This window comes from Phalacrocorax aristotelis, chromosome 2, assembly GCF_949628215.1.
Source record: "Phalacrocorax aristotelis chromosome 2, bGulAri2.1, whole genome shotgun sequence".
Taxonomy (NCBI): Eukaryota; Metazoa; Chordata; class Aves; order Suliformes; family Phalacrocoracidae; genus Phalacrocorax; species Phalacrocorax aristotelis.
The window spans coordinates 155,039,805-155,055,957 of record NC_134277.1 but is presented as its reverse complement, the minus strand read 5'-3'; the positions used below and the strand labels follow the sequence as shown (position 1 = coordinate 155,055,957).

General features: G+C 42.1%; 1 protein-coding gene across 1 annotated transcript; it reads left to right on the top strand.

Moving 5' to 3' along the window:
- The first annotated feature begins 384 nt into the window (after window positions 1-384).
- Window positions 385-15,919, top strand: DERL1 (derlin 1). Its single transcript, XM_075085717.1, has 8 exons — window positions 385-722; window positions 2,360-2,471; window positions 5,503-5,567; window positions 7,352-7,378; window positions 9,374-9,469; window positions 10,165-10,217; window positions 11,365-11,475; window positions 13,270-15,919. Exons 1-8 carry the CDS (start codon window positions 570-572, stop codon window positions 13,406-13,408), a joined length of 756 nt encoding a protein of 251 aa, XP_074941818.1. The 5' UTR covers window positions 385-569; the 3' UTR covers window positions 13,409-15,919.
- Window positions 15,920-16,153: the final 234 nt, after the last annotated feature.

The window sequence follows — 16,153 nt, the reverse complement described above, 5'->3', positions numbered from 1 at the left end:
AAAGCAGCATATAGCAGGGGGATACTGCGACAGACAGTATCAAGAGCTTTACTGAAATGCAAAAAGAATAAATAAAGTGGTGACTACGTCTTATAAAAAAATATTTTGGAATAATAGAATGTCACGTCCGATCAGGCAACTGTGTTTATCGCGTAATGCAACGGGACACTTAATACGTTCTTTCAGGCTTTGGCAAACGCAGGGCTTAGTGCCGGTTCACTGCCGTTACCATATACAGCCTCGGGGAACGGGACTGGCTGCAGGCTCGGCGCGCGGGGGCGGCGGCACTGGGGGGAGCGGCGGCTTCGGCAGCCGGTAACGGCTGGTTGCTCCCGCCCCCCGCCTCCGGTGGAGGCGGGACTTCCGGCACTGCCGTTGCCCCGGCAGCCGAAGGGGCGTGGCCGGAAGTGGCGGCGGCCCGGCCGAATTCGGCGGCGCCACGTCTGGTTCGGTGCTCCCTTCCCTGCCTGGGGCGGCGGCAGGAGCGGGCGGACGCGGCCGGACCCTCTGCTCTCCCTCAACAGCCGGTTGGTAGTGAGGCCTCGGCAGTAGCCGGGCGCGGCGGCGGCATGTCGGACCTGGGGGACTGGTTCCGGAGCATCCCGCCGATCACCCGCTACTGGTTCGCCGGCTCCATCGCGGTGCCGCTCATCGGCAAGCTGGGCCTCATCAGCCCCGTCTACCTCTTCCTCTGGCCCGACGCCTTCATCAACCGCTTCCAGGTATGGGCCGCACCACGGGTCCCGGCGTGCCCCGCGGCGCCCGCCCCGTGAGGGAGCCCAGCCCGGGGCGCGCTCGGCGTCCCGGGGTTGGCCGGGCCGGGGGCTGGGGCTGGGGGCTGGCGCCGGCCCAGACCCCTCCGCCGTGCTGGGAGGGAGTCGCCCACGGAGGCAGCCCTTAGGAGAGACCCATATTATCTCCAGGGGAAAGCCGGGCCTACCTTCTTGCTTAATCTATATAAGGCCTGCGAGCTGGGCCCCGGGTTTAGCTAGGTCCGTGCCTCGGCAGGCCCCGGGCTACCCATCAAGGTGACGCAGGCTGCGGTGCCTGGCCCAGCCAGGGCCCCTGGGTGAGCCGGGGAAGGCTGTGGCCTTCGACAGGTCCTGCAGTTCGTCTTGGGTCTCATTCTGGTGCCTCTTTTTTCCGAATTTTTTTCTGGGGGGTTGTTCTGGCTGGCACTGGTTTTTGTGCCGAGGCACTCTACGCTCACAAAACTTGTAGCTGTGACTTCAGGTGACTTGCCTGGCGTCCGTTGTGTGATTGTGACTTTGGGAACGGGAGTTACAGGCAGGCGTGCAACTGTCCTGGAGCGCAGGTGGCTCTGGAGAATGTGAAGGCAGAGCTAGAGAAGTGCATCTTTTGCACCTTCTTAGTGTTTCTTGCTTGGAATTTGGAAAAAAGCTTGTGTTTGGGATTGTCAGTTTCTGTGCCTGGGTATGGTTGACGTAAACTAACAACTGAAGTCCTGAGGTTTCAGATGTCCAGTGTTTCTGGATGCGTTAGCAATATCAAAAGCATTCACAAACTGGGCATAGTTTTTCCTTGCGTTGGGAAGTGACAGGTACGTAGGTGTGTAAGGGCAGAGCACCCACTGGATGAACTGAAAGTGAAAGCGAAGGATGAGAAAAAATGCCAACCTTTAAATTTCTATTATACGTGCTTATTATATCTTCAGTGAAAAAGACTGGATAAAGAGGTAGCTCCATCTGTAGCTCGTTTCATGTATTTTCCCCAAAATTTAGTAGTTCAAATGCCTAGGTTTTTCCTCTAGTTCTTTGATTCCTTCTGGAACTGTGATGTTCAGGATCCCAATACTCTATTTGGAAGTGTTGCCTGTTAAAGAGCTTTTTCATAAATGGCCAGACGAGACATTTTCTGTCCTTGATACATGCTGCCGTGCAGTTGGCTGTACCCAATATTGATAGCTGAGAGACTCTCTAAAGCAGGTGCAAAATGCTCAGAGCAGCGCAAGTTGTCTGGAATGGTATGCTAAAGGCCTTGGTGTGAATTCCTTGGTCTCTGTTCAACAGATCAGAATGGGTTCTGTATGGGTGCTTTTAAAACAGGGCAGCATCCTTGCAAGCATATCCCTTTTGCACTGCAATAAAGACTTAATGCTGTCAAGATGTGATGGGAGCAATCTGGAAGTTGTGTGTGATTTCTGTTGTATCTTAATAGCTTTTCTTATCAGATTAAAAAAAATATTGTAAAAGCTTCTGAAGCAGCAGTAATAGATACTTGGGCTATTTTTAATCTCTTCCTTGATCTTCCAAGTAGTTAATAATGAAAACAAAATAAACAATGCATAAGAGTTTGTTCTACAGCATATAAATACATCTTTCTCTTTTGATCTGGACAGATCTGGCGGCCCATAACTGCAACTTTCTTCTTCCCTGTGGGACCTGGAACAGGATTTCTCTACTTGGTGAACTTGTATTTCTTGTATCAATATTCCTCACGATTAGAAACAGGTATGTTATATGCTAAATTGTAGGCCCATGGTGCCCGGAATTGGTAGAGACTTAAGCATTGTCACATAGAGCTTCTTTTGGGAATGTTTGTGGCAATGGGGTTGTGGCTGATTCAGACAGAATCATGAGAAAGATTGCTCGTCTCTGTGCCCGCTTATGTTGGATAGTACAAAACTGCTCTGAAAACTGATTTTCTGTGACTGGCTCCTTCCCTTTGCCAGGGAGCCTTTTCATTTAGGATCTGAACTTGAGAATTCTTTCAGTAGAAGGGCCTGGTGCTTTTAGCTGTTGGATTTCAGGAAACAAGAGAGAGAGGCTAAATGATGGTTACCTCTGTGTTCTTGTGTCTGATGTCCTTTTACACGGAAGGATGATAGAACATATGTAGTAATGGGCATATCTGTGTTGAGAAAATAACAATATCAGTTTTTGCCCTTTAAAAGGCAATGATGCTTATCTGTGTTATTCTATCAGTTATGTTGAATTAAGTGATAGCTTGTACAAATGAAGTGCACCCTTCTGTCAAAAAGAAATGGGAACTAGTTGGGTTTTCAGTTAGGGGGAAAATTTAAGTGTGGAAGAAAGATCAAATAATGGATCACTTATCTCAAAAAAGAGATTGTTGTTACAAGGTAGCTTCATAACTGGTGTAATTTTGCATTGTGCAGCTCATTAAAACAAAACAAAAATTGTTTTAATTGAAGTCAATAAAATATTTGCAAAGTCGAGCTCCTCCTGAGAGCCTTTTTGAACAAGAATTTCTGTGTATTTCTAATGGAATCTTAGGACTGGTGGTGTAAGTGAAAATGCATTGGAAGGTGATATTTGGGAAGTCCCATGGTAGAGAAGATAATCCCCAATAAACCTGTCATCCAGAGGGTATTGTGGAATCCTATTTAAGTCGTAAGAAGAGTAGCAGGGAAAGGGAGGAGTGGTGCCAGATTGATTTAGTTGTTTTCTTAGTGAAAGTAAGTAGGAGTTTAATAGCTAGAAATCGTTCCTCTTTCTCTTTGAGCCTTTCTGTATTAGACTAGGAACACGTGAGAATGCTGGCAGTTACAACATTCGACTGTGCAAAGCTATGTGTAGTAAGAGTTCCTGATTCATATATGCAAATTGTAAGACATCACTGCTGGTACGTATGCTTGCAGAAATGCTCTAGTTGCCTGTGCTGTGGCAGAAGTTTCATGGAAGGAAGTAAATTCTTTCAGCAGTAAATTTACATTCCTGCTGTACAACACATCTGGATTTTGAAACTGGGAAGTCAGTTTTGTTGTTTGAATCAATGCATTTATGTTAGAGTAACTTTTCTAAGTATAAATGAAGTTCTTGGTTAGGTTGGTCCTCCCTCTACAAGAAAGGCATGAGTCCTTCTGAAAGTGGGAGGTGTACAAGTTGCTGATAACAAGTTTACAAGTGGAAATCAGCGTAGGTCTGTGCCTCCTTTTGTCTGTGAAAGTGAAGGAGTGAAACTTCTGTTTTCAGGGTTGTACATGGTTTTTGAGCATACACCAGCATTGCATGCTAGCTTCAAATTTAGTTGTCAGAAATATCCATATGATTTTGTACTGTGCTTGTGCATTCCTAACAAGCTGACCTCCAGCCTCCTGAGGAAAAGGAGGTTGATGTGTTTTAGTTTTGTTTCTGTTGGAGAACATAACGAATACCAATGCAGGAAGCAGAATATGTAGAGTTTACTCCCCAGCAGTATGCATGATCAGGTTGTGAGTCTGCAGCTCTTCCATGATGACTGGATTATAGCCAGGGCCCAACAGAAGGACCCAGTGGGCTAGGGCTCACCTTGCCCCTGTATTGAGCATTTTGGCAGTCTGTAGCTCAGTTTTCTTAAATATTCATTGGGAAGTCAACTTAAACAGTTTGTCTAATATTATTTTTAGTAATCTTCTAGATAGCGAGAAGTGAAAAACTTTAAGGGAATATTAGCTTTGATTTCTTCCTATTCTGGAGGAATTCCTATGCTGGAGTATCTACAGGGTTAGTCAGCTTCCTCTCTTTATTTGTTTGTATGTGTTGCATGGCAACAGTAGGGAGAAAACTCCAGTCTATATAGTTTTCCAACTTTAAAACTTTCAAACCGATTTTTTTCAGGTTTTTTTCCCTGTTGTGTAACTTGCGTGGCTGAACTTAAATAAGAAATTTAAAATTACTAAAATACCAATTTTGTCTTACATAAGCTGAGTTACTCTAATTGTTCTAAAGAACTAATGCTTAAAAATAGATTTTCTTTCTTTAAATTTTTGGGAACATATAAAATAGTTGTAGGAAGCCATATAGGGCTAATATTAATCAGTGGTGGTCTTCTTAAGCATTTTGATGTTTAATTATTAGTTGTAGTTCAGCTTGTTCATGGTGCACTGTGTTCGTCATTGTGTGGTTTGGGTCTTTCAGCAGTATTCTCAGGCTTTCCTTGCCTGCACGGAGCTGTAGGAAAGTTGATAGGAGTCTTGCTCAAATACTGAGGTTTGTGCCAGCCTTTTACCACAGTTTGCAAACTGTGTACCCTCCTCATCATGTACATTAATTTTTCTGGAGTGTAAAAGCTATTGTATCTCTGGAGTCTGTCTAGATGATGCAAAAAGGATGCAATTTGCCTAAGTAAGGACTGGTTTTCACGTGATTCGATTATTAGACTTGATGTCACTGCTTTTGCTGTGCAAGTGTATTTAAATGTTGTGTGCTTCTGACTAGCAGCTTCCTATGAAGAATGGGGTCCAACTCCATTTTGAAGTCTCATGAAGTTAAAATCACTTACCTCCAGAGTGAATGTGTTCTGTGAGTAGAGCTGCTGTGTGTGCACTTAATGCAGTGGGCTGAATGTCTTATTTCTTGATCCTGTAGGTTGTTCTATTATAAGGCCTTTTAAAATAAAAAAAAAAAAATCTTAAACCACAGACTGCATGTAGGACAACTGTTATTAACTGAGCTTTTCTTAGACTCCTAAAAATAAAAAAACCCCTTAATTTCTTATCAGGATTTCAGTACCTTTCCTAACAATTCTTTTTGTTTACAGGGGCTTTTGATGGAAGGCCAGCAGATTACATGTTCATGCTTCTGTTTAATTGGATCTGCATTGTTGTATCCTTCTGCTCATCACCACACTTTTAGAGTATTTTGGTTCTTCTGTTTCTGCCTAAAATATGTTTAAAGACCACGTTTTAGGAATGTGCTGGTGAGGAATCTCATGAAGCTCAGCAGAGGGAAGTGCAGAGTCCTGCCCTGGGGGAGGAGCAGCCTCAGGCACCAGGTCAGGCTGAGCAATGAGTGTCTGCAAAGTGTCTTGGCAGAAAAGGCCTTGGGAGTCTTGCTGGACACCAGGTTGACCACGAGGCAGCGGTGTGCCTTTGTGGCAAAGGTGGCCACTAGCCTTCTGGGCTGCGACAGACAGAGCGTGGCCAGCATGTTGAGGGAGGTGAAGACTCCTCTCTCCTCTGTCCTTGTGAGACACATGGGGGGCTGCATCCAGCTCCACGTTCCCACGTACAAGAGAGACACAGACATCCTGGAGAGAGTCCAGTGGAATGTCATGAAGATGATAAAGGGTTGGAACATCTGTCACATGAGGAGAGGCTGAGAGAGCTGGGACTGTTGCAGCCTGGAGAACAGGGGGCACGGGTGTCTTACCCATTTGGATAAACACCTGATGGGGGAGGGAGGAAAGGAAATGGAGCCAGAATTCTCTCAGTGGTCCTCAATGGGTGGGACAAGAGAGAAAAGGTGCAAATGGAAGCACAGAAAATTCCGTTTAAATGTAAGAGAGACCCTTTCTACTGTAAGGGTAGTCAAACACTGAAACACTGGCACAGGTTGCCAAGAGTGGTTGTGGAACCTCCATCCTTGCAGATGCTCCCATTCTGTCTGTGCTTTGTCTACCTCCTTGTAACAATTTGCAGTGGCACAACGTGGAAAAAAGGGAGCGGTGACATCAGTATGAACCACATGCAGCCAGGAAAGCTGGTGTGTAGAAATGCTGTCGCCTTTATCAATAGATTAACCATCTCTAGTTGCATTACACTGGATGGAGGGATTTGCTATTCCTGCTGGTCCTGTTGAGCCACAGCAGTAACTAGCAAAACAACGTGGGCTTAGTTGCATTATCAGCTTCATTGTGGTTGCAGGCTGTTGGCTGTGAGCTATTAGATGAATCTGATTGTGACTTGACTTTTAAACTGGTCATTTAAAAGCTTCCAGTTGCTTGTTCCTATGTGATGTAAGGAGCAACTTGGATGCATGATCTGGGAAAATGCTTGGTGCCATTTTATGCACATTCATGAACTGTTAAAAGCATTCTGATCGTAGCAAAGTTCTTCAGCAATTGCTTCTACTCAGCAGCTACTAAAGCAAGTAGATCCTTTGGGTTCCAAGATAGGAGAGTAGTATTCAAAGCCTGCATTGATGCACTTCAAGAAATTATTTATTTTCTGTATCTCAGTGGCAATATATACATTTTTTTTTTTTTATGATCTGGTATTTCTTTAGTTAGAAACCCAACATTTTAGTCTTTAAAAAACTAATGAAAGAATCCAGCTGTTAAACCTGTAACATGCTTTTATGCAAGGACTGAGTTTGTAGTTAGCCAGTTTCATCATGGAGGGAAGGCCAGTGCATCCGTCAGCCCTCAGGGTAATGACTTGAGGGGTAGCTTGAAAGACTACTGAAAAGCAATTATTGAAACTAAGTGTGTAAGTCTCCAGATCATTGGAGGTTTTTAATTTTTTCCCAGTGGTCAACTTGACACAGGAACGCTGTTTTAATTTTAAACATTAAAGGCCTTTGCATGTGCGTTCAGTGTGTGCGCAGCTTCTTTTTGTCATTCTAGTCTATCAGCTTTTGCTGCGTTTTCTTTAATGGTGCAATGACAGATAACTGGCTTGGCAATGGACATGCAGGTAAGTGCAGTGCAGTTTTTAAAATAATAATCTTATGGAATTTTCTGACTACTTAATGACTTTATAGAGAGCATTATCAGCATAACTGCAGAACGTACTTAAGCTAGGCTGGTTTACTTTATATCAGGATGGACTGCTGTGTGTGTATTGTTAGTTTTCTAGTTTGGGTAAGCCTCAGCTATGTCACAAGCCTGTATCTGATTCTGCCGCTCCTAGTTAGGGAGTCAAGGGGTACTAAAATGGACACAAGGTGTCACCTATGCACTGTTTCCTCTAATGAATGTGGATCTGCATTCTTACTTTTTTAATCTAAAAATGATTCTTGGGTTCATTAGTCTTCTCAAATTCAGTGTGCCTTTTACTTGTCAATAGAAGATCTTTTTGTGAAAAATACAGCTGCAGATTCAGATCAGAACTGTGAAGTTCAAAATCCTCATAAGAATGATTTAGATAGTGGTCTGAAGAACCAGTTTCAGTGAGGTAGTTCTTAGTCACCCACACATGAAGCGGGGAAATGAGGGAGTGCTTCATGGACACAATGGAGTATCAGATAACTGCATGTCTTCAGCCTGCCTCTGCTGTCATCTTATTCTGTCCCTGTCACCCAAACCCTGCACCGATATCTCTACTACTCTGTACAATATTATCTTAGCATTTATTAGATCACTTACCAGGCTGCCCTGGTAGACAAAAGTAGCGATCATGCATCTGCAGCAAGGACTGAGTTCTGTTAAGGGTTGTCTATAACTTCACACTTAAACTTTTTTTTGCTGTGGGGAAGATGCTGCAGAATTATTCAAAAGCATGCTGAAGTCACCCATACACTGTATGAATTTTAGTCTGATTGTGTTGATTTGTGTCTTTTTAAAAAGGCACTTAGAATGGCTTTATATCTGCATACAAAGTGTTGCTTAAAAAAGAACTGGTTGTTTGATGTACAAATATGTTTTTCTTAGAAGTAAGGGTTTTTTGCTTGTGTTGAGTGGCTTGCTTGAAAGTGAGAAGATAAAGCAGGATAGCTGGGCTTCTATTCCCATGTCAAATACTTTCAGAAATTAGATATTACTTTGTTTTTCCAGTAGAATAAAACCAGTTTTAATAAAGACACTAGGTTGCTTGTGTGACAAGTCAGACTGCTGGTGTACTGTAGGGGTGGGGGAAGCTGGGCTGATGCTGGTGTGCCAGCTTTAAGGTGGAACCTGTTAAACAGTAGCACCCCTGAAGGGATGAGTTTTGACCTCTCTTCCAAACACACAAGCTAGTTTGTAGCATTAAACCAGTTCATGGAAATGTTGCTGGCACAGTCTGTCTTCAGTTTAGAAGTCAGCAGATGGCTAAAATAGTGCTTTATATTTGTTTCACTAGAAACAGCCCAGTCAGCTAATATACAGCCACAGTAAGGAGGTATTTGAAACAGCCTCATCTCCTGGCTTGGAGCACAGGTTAACTCTGAGCTCTACCAAGATGGCTTGGCCAAGGCTGACTGCAGTACTCTGAAACGGTGATTTACTGGTGCACCTTCCCTCTGTGGTGCTCCATGGGGATACAGCTGGCAATTTGACAGAGTAACACTTCATCTGCTGTACTAGCTTGGCCCCAGATGAGTGTGTTTAGGTTAGTGCCTTGGGTTGTGAATTGAAATGATTGTGGCACAGATATGTTGCTGATGCTGCTGTAGGTGTGCTACCAAGTAGCTGGGAGCAAAGGAGTTTGCCACGGCTGTTCTTTCACTTGGTGCAAGTTGGAGCCCTTTGCTTTGGCATGGCCTAGCAAAAGAGAATGATCAAGTAGGTTCTCTTGCTTAGCTTTCTCGATAGCTTTTGAACAGATCCATGACACATGATGGCAAGGGTTCTGGGGCAATCTTTACAGATTTTGCTGATGTATCATGCTTACAAGCCATATTTGAAGCTTATAGCTCCTGCTGCCTGTTTAAGTTTCCTGGACTTTTGTGAATGTGATGGTAACATCTGGCTTTTTTTTTAAACATTGCAGTTGCTGATGATTCCACTCATCATGTCAGTACTTTATGTGTGGGCCCAGCTGAACAGAGACATGATTGTATCGTTTTGGTTTGGAACAAGATTTAAGGTATGTCAGACACGATATTGGAAAGGTTTCTGCCCCGAGGATGCACATAAAGGTGGTGAGGGGCCAAACATAAGTATTTTCTCTTATTAAAGATGTCCCATGCTTTCACATAGCTATATACTTCTTGAGATGGAGTAAAGACAAATTTCGTCATGGTCTTCCATACAGGGTCACTCAGTGTGGCTTTACTGAAAAGATGTCCTGACAACTGAAATTCATCAGTCTGAAAAGAGGAAACAATTCCTGATTACATTCACCTGCATAACAGCTGAATGTAGTGACATTGTAGTGACAAAATGTTGATATTTAAAAATGTCCTTTCCTGTGCAACCTCGTCTGTTTCTGTCAGGGCTTGTCATTAAGGCTCTCTTGATCATTGTTTCCAGACTTTTTCAAAATCAGAAATGTTAGGACTTAGGTTTAGATATAAGGTTGCTGTGGAACATAGGGTGCAAAAGATGCATCTACTTAAAATATTTCAATGAGTATGATTTGTCTAAAAATGTTAGTGGTTGCTCAGTTTGGAGTATCCTGCCTTGTTAGGTAGAAGAATCTGCTTAAGCTAATATATCAGGATTTGTGTAATGCTTAAAACACTGAGATTATAATCATGCTTATTAGTGCAGTGGGAAGCTGAGCAGGTTTATGTCCTTAACTTGTACTTATAACTTCTCTGTCTCATTGCATTCTTTTAGGCCTGTTACCTTCCATGGGTTATTCTGGGATTCAACTACATCATTGGTGGATCGTATGTATTTACTTATATGGCTGATTTGAAGTTATAAAAGCTTTTACAGCTCTTGAACTTATTGCTGAATTTAGAAGCAATATTAAAATAGAGGCTTAAAGCTGTCTAATGTGGCTGATAATGCTCAGTGTCACATGCTGGTCATTTAAGAAAAGCAAAGAGGAGATGTGCATATGAGAACTAGAGAACGTAGGTGCGGAGAAGGTAATAAAAATTTGGTATATTTTCTAGTAAATCTGTGCATTAGGCCTTTTCCTTACTAAAAGAGTAATGCACAGTAAAGAAAGATGTCATCCCATATGACAAACTGTCACTACTGGTTTTAGAAGCAAATTTAGCTTGACTGTGATAGTGCTGTTTCTTCTTTCCATCACAGTCTCGCCCAGCCTGATGTTTTTTTCAGCTTGTGAAACAAGGGAAAATGGCAGTAACAAGCCCACAGAGTGCCATATTAGCACCTGCTGAATTCGTTGGTCTTTCTTGGGTTTCTTTGACTAAACTCTGTGATGCAGAAAACCCCTCTGTGCAGAGTCTTTCTCATTGGGGCCTCTTGGTGCCGCTGTAACACAATTAGTGATGGTAACAAGTTATGTGGTTGATTTATAAAAGGAGGAGACAGTACAGCAAAACCAAATTCCCTGGCTGTGCCTCCTACTGACTCATCCGCCACTTGAGAAAACTGCTTGCTGTTAGATACCTGCTGTTTCTATGCATGACAGAAGATAGTCAAGGGCCTGCATTCAGTAACATTTTTTGCAAAATTGGGAACAAAACAGTTCAGTCCAGCAGGAGACAGGTTGTCCAGTGAAAACAGTGGTAACTTCACAAGCTCTGCAGACTATTATTTTAGACTCTAATAGCTGTACGGTCTAATTCCCTGATGTAAACAAGTATTTAATTGTGTTTTCAGTGCAGACTGTAGAGAGGGCTTGGAAGGGATGGTGGAACAGCCTGTTGATCTGTTGGCACTTAAAGGTTGGCCCTTCTAAAGTAGTGCCTGCAAAATGCTGCGGGAGGGGAAATTTTCTGTGGCTCAGGGCCCCAGCAATGCCTGTGGCAGGTGAACAGTAGTAACTAGCAGAGATGGTCACTCGTTTATTTTCAGTGAAGACAGTGTGTGAAACAATTCTTTTCTTTTGCCTTGCAGAGTTATCAATGAGCTGATAGGAAATCTGGTTGGACACCTGTATTTCTTCTTAATGTTTAAATATCCGATGGATTTGGGAGGAAGGAATTTTCTGTCCACACCCCAGTTCCTGTAAGCTGGTTTCATTCTTTAGCTCACTGATTGGTCCAATTTTCTGTATTGTTCATCAGACACATTTGCTGGGATTGTAAGGTGTAAAATGCTTCACTAGATCAACCTGTTTCAGTCTATCATATTGACTGCTGCTGAGTCAATAAAAAAGTTGTTTCTTGTAAATAGCCCATGCAAGAGTTCTTTGTTACCCTTATGGATGACTTGTGTCCTTTACCCACTCTTAAGAGTGAGAGTAAAAGGCTTAGTTCTGCTAGTGAATTGAGCTGTAGGAAAGAGAACTACCTAAAAATTATCAGACGGTATCAAAAAAATTTCCTCCTGTACATGATCTTTTATCTGTATTTCCATGTATCATTACGGTAGCTACCAGTTCAGCAATGTGTAACAATAACAGGAGTCAGCTGCAGACTTGTTCAGGCCAATAATATGTATTCTGCTTTGCCAGTCACCTTGACTGAGATGGCAGCTCTTGGCTTCTGAAGTGCTTTTTCTTGCGATCTATCCCTTGTTTTGGCATTGAGATACAACGATCAGAAGCCAAAGTTCGTAGCTTCATTTGCCCTTGTCCTTTTCCTTTTGGGTTGTAAATATTCCTTCTCTACCAAAATTTAGTTAGCAACTCAGTTAAGCCTTTTTATAGCATAAATTGTTAATTATAAGATGCAAAGCTGAATTACAGCTATACTTTCTGTACAAGCTTTAATGAGTAGGGAGGCTTTATATTCTGCTTTTGTGTTTGCAAGCCCTACTGGTAAACCTAATTTTCCATAAAGATTGGAAGGCAAAATATTGTTTTAAAAATATTTTTCAAGGTAATAACACCTCTGAAACTGCCATCAGTTGGTCTTTTTGGTTATGTGTAATTCTCTTGATTCCTCATATGTGTATTTAATTCTTCTCTATATTTGAGAAGCAGGCACAGAAGTACTGCAAACATCTCTAAAGAGGGATAAATTCTGCCTTTGCACTGTAATGTTTTGTTAGAAAAAAGATGCTGTGATGAATTACAGATATCTTGAATATAATAATGAACTTTTTCTCTACAGGATCATTTTTCTTGTAGAAAGGAATCTGGGTTTTATGTCTGGGCCTCAGATTTTCATAATCAAATTGAGCAAGGGATTTGCAGGAGCTTGGTGTAACTGTTGTAGAGCTGAAATGACTCTGCATCGATGGCATCCCTTGCAAAATACAGAAGCTGTATTTTAGATAACTCTGTCTATTTAGATGGTAGCCTAAGTTGGATGATAAGGTTTTACAGCTCTGATTTGCTTGACCTTTGATTTCAGACAAGCTAGTTACTTGAGCCTGTTTTCCGTAGTTTCTTTGGTCCCCAGTTCCTCAGGAATTTTTACTTGGAGAGCAGTGAGATGGTTCGATGCTGTGATAACAGGAGCTTTGTAACTGTTGGAGAGAGAGATGCTTGGAAGTGATTTGGATTTTTTTTATTTTTTTTCCCTGAAGAAAGGGGAGAGAAGTTAGGGGATTTAATTTAGTATCATAGCGTTTATTCTCAACCATGAGACTCCCTTATCATTTGGGGTTTTTTTTCTGCTCTTTGGGTTGTTGTATCTAACCATATCCCAGATGTGGAAGGCCCCCAGAATTCCCATTTCTTAATGTGCTGAGGGCTTAGATTTGGAAAGAATTACATGAAGTACTGCTGTGAAAAGCCAGTTCTATTTGCAAAGTCTAGCAGCTAAAAGGAAGTGCATGGAAAAGTAGTCTGGTGTTTACTCCCAAAGTACATCTGTTTCTCAAACTCTCTCCTTCTCTCCTGTCTGGTTCTAGGTACCGCTGGCTGCCAAATAGAAGAGGAGGAGTGTCGGGGTTTGGTGTTCCACCTGCTAGCATGAGAAGACCTGCAGAAGATCAACAGGGTGGTGGAAGACACAACTGGGGCCAAGGTTTCCGGCTAGGTGACCAGTGAAGAACTCCTGCCCTTGGAAAACAGCAACTCTGGTTTTAATTGGACGTAGGACTGACCCTTCCTGGTGCAGGGCATGCTTAAGAACTGAGCTCTCTGTAGTACTGTTGGATTTAACTGATTAGAATGAATGTTTCTGGTTCAAGAGAAAATTAAAAACCTCCAGAAGGGAAAAACGTAGATCTTGTTCCAGGTTAGCCAGTAGTGTCCAATTTGATTCTGCCATTAAAAAAAGCTTTCTTTGTACAGTATTTTCTGTCTGTCACAACAGGCATCCATTATGCTGTCTTGTTCCATGATGTGATGGAACAAGGTGATGGTGTTCTGTCTCTCCTGGTACGTTAAAAGCTTTGTTGACAGTGGTAAGGTAAGAATCCAATGTGAGGCAGATGGATCAAACTAACCCCAAAGTTTAGGAAGTTGACTTTTTCCATAGCTGTGCTTAAGTCCCAGGGTCTTTGGAAACACTATTTAAGTGATATCTCTGCTGCATTCATAAAGCTAAGTGCAAATGTTTCACTTCCATTATTAAGCTGTATTTTGAGGGGAGTTTTTTCTTGCCATGCAGCATTTGTCCTGCCTGATACAGCACGGGATGGGCAAGACTAAGGATAAGAGGGCTTTCATTTGAAATGGCAATAACAGATATTCACAGAATTGGAATCTCTGAACTCTTCATGGCATGTTTCGAGGCTTTAAACTGAAGTTGTCTGGTTTGTTTTTTTTCTGAGATCTGTGAATCCTTGGCTTCAAGGCTTCTATTTTGATGGCAAAATTGGGTAGCACAAATACTACTTAAGCTAGAAAATGTAACATGTCATTGTGGTTAATGTAAAGGGTACTGACCGCAGCATTATGTTTGTTAATGAATCTTCAACTTTCTCTTAAAAGCTTTAAGACATCAAAGAATCAAAGCTGGAAATAAACTTTTCAAGGGTCAAGATACAATAGAGCAGATTGCTTTACTAACTACAGGCCTCTTCATTGTCAAATAAGAAATTATGTACACTGTTTATTAGTATCTGTATTTTTTTGGTAAAACTTTTTGACACGGAGAAGGGAACGATTCTGTACAGTAGTTTGCCCACAGGAACCTGGTGTGAGGAAGAGCACAGGGCTAAGATCCAGGAAGCTGTAATGTTAGCTCGTTACTGGCTCACCACATGGATGTGAGCAAACTTCTTACTTATCTCAGTTTTCCCAGACGTAAGGAGGACTCATGCATGTCTCATAGCGTTCTTAAAAGGTAGCTGTCCCCAGCTCCCCTAGGTGGGAGCTGCTAGTGAGCAAGGTAAGGCTTAGGTTCACATAAACGGCAACACTTAAGCTAGGAATGCAATTACTCTAAGCTTAACCAAGACTTCTAAGTTGGAATATAGTTGCTCCCTTTTCATTTTATAGTTGGAGGAAGAAGAGCACCATCACTAGGATGAGAATCAAGACTGAATTTCCTTTTAGCGTTTGTCTTTTTACTGGGTAGGTAGGGCACCAAAGTCTGTTCTGCACCAACTTAGGTATCTCAGGTATCTGTAAGTAGGTGAAGTGAATCTGGGCCAAAACATTTTTATTACTATTTTGATTCTTCACTAAACCTGGGTTCTGAAGGTTTAAAAGCTTGTAAATACTACGTGATGTGAAACTGAGTGGAAAATAAGCAGTTGGACTGGGAAGTTTTCAGCTGGTTTGATTGAAAATGCATGTCCATTTCTTCACTGCAACTCAACTTTGTTGATCCAGCTTGTAGAAAACTGGTAAAGATCGTATTGTGGGCCTAGATTTTACAGGAACTTGGAGTTCAGAAATCACCTGCCATTTTTGTATATTCAGGTAAGTTTTAAAGATGCTGTTTTTCTTTGTGTAAAATGGTAGGTAGAAAAGAGGACTGCAGTGTTGCAAATACTGATCTGTCATTGACTGACAGCTGTTATTTGATGCCAACTTGAAAAGTCTGAGAACCACCATTTTAATGGGAGTCATGATGCAGCTGGCCTTTTTCATCATAGCAATATCACTGTCTCAAAAACATTTGTCTTCATTTTGAGCCAGGACGTAACTGTATGTAGAGGTGCAGTAGTTTGTGACTCAGCTGTAACCCTGGCACACTCAAATCGCAGAGCGACTTTGTACAGAAGGACAGAAGAATGGCAAAAGTCATTGTCCTGGCCCAGTGCACTATGCTGGGTCTTGCTTTCTAGTGCATCCTCCTTCTATAAATTAAGAGGAAAAGGTTTGCAAGGCAAATAGGCTTCTGATTAGTCTTGATTAGCTTTTGAGCTGCTTCAAGTCAATTTACTTTGGTTTATGCAAAATTCACTTCAGAATTCCATATTACGAGCTCAGTTGGTTTTTTCTCTCAGTTGTCACTTGACCCGAAGTACTGTTTGTCCACCAGCATACACTGACAATGGCAGTCTTTCATTAAATGAGTACCTCCTTTCTTATTTTGTACAGATAATTTCCCTTTTTGTAATCAATTTTTGTTGGTAAAGTTTTAAATTAAAGTTTTAATCTCTGTTACTGTCTCTGTTTTGCTAAATCATATTTCAGCTTAAGATGAGCCTTGTGGTCTGCGTGTCTCCCAGGAATGTCTGACAGCTGCACTGTGACACCATCTCCTGCTGTTGATAAAAGTAGTCAAGAAAATTACCTGGTTTTGGGTGGGAGTCTTGTCTCCTCTGGTTGCAAAATTGTAAAGGCATTTTCTTTGTCTCTGTTTATCACCATGGGTTTTGACAGTCTGTGTCCTTC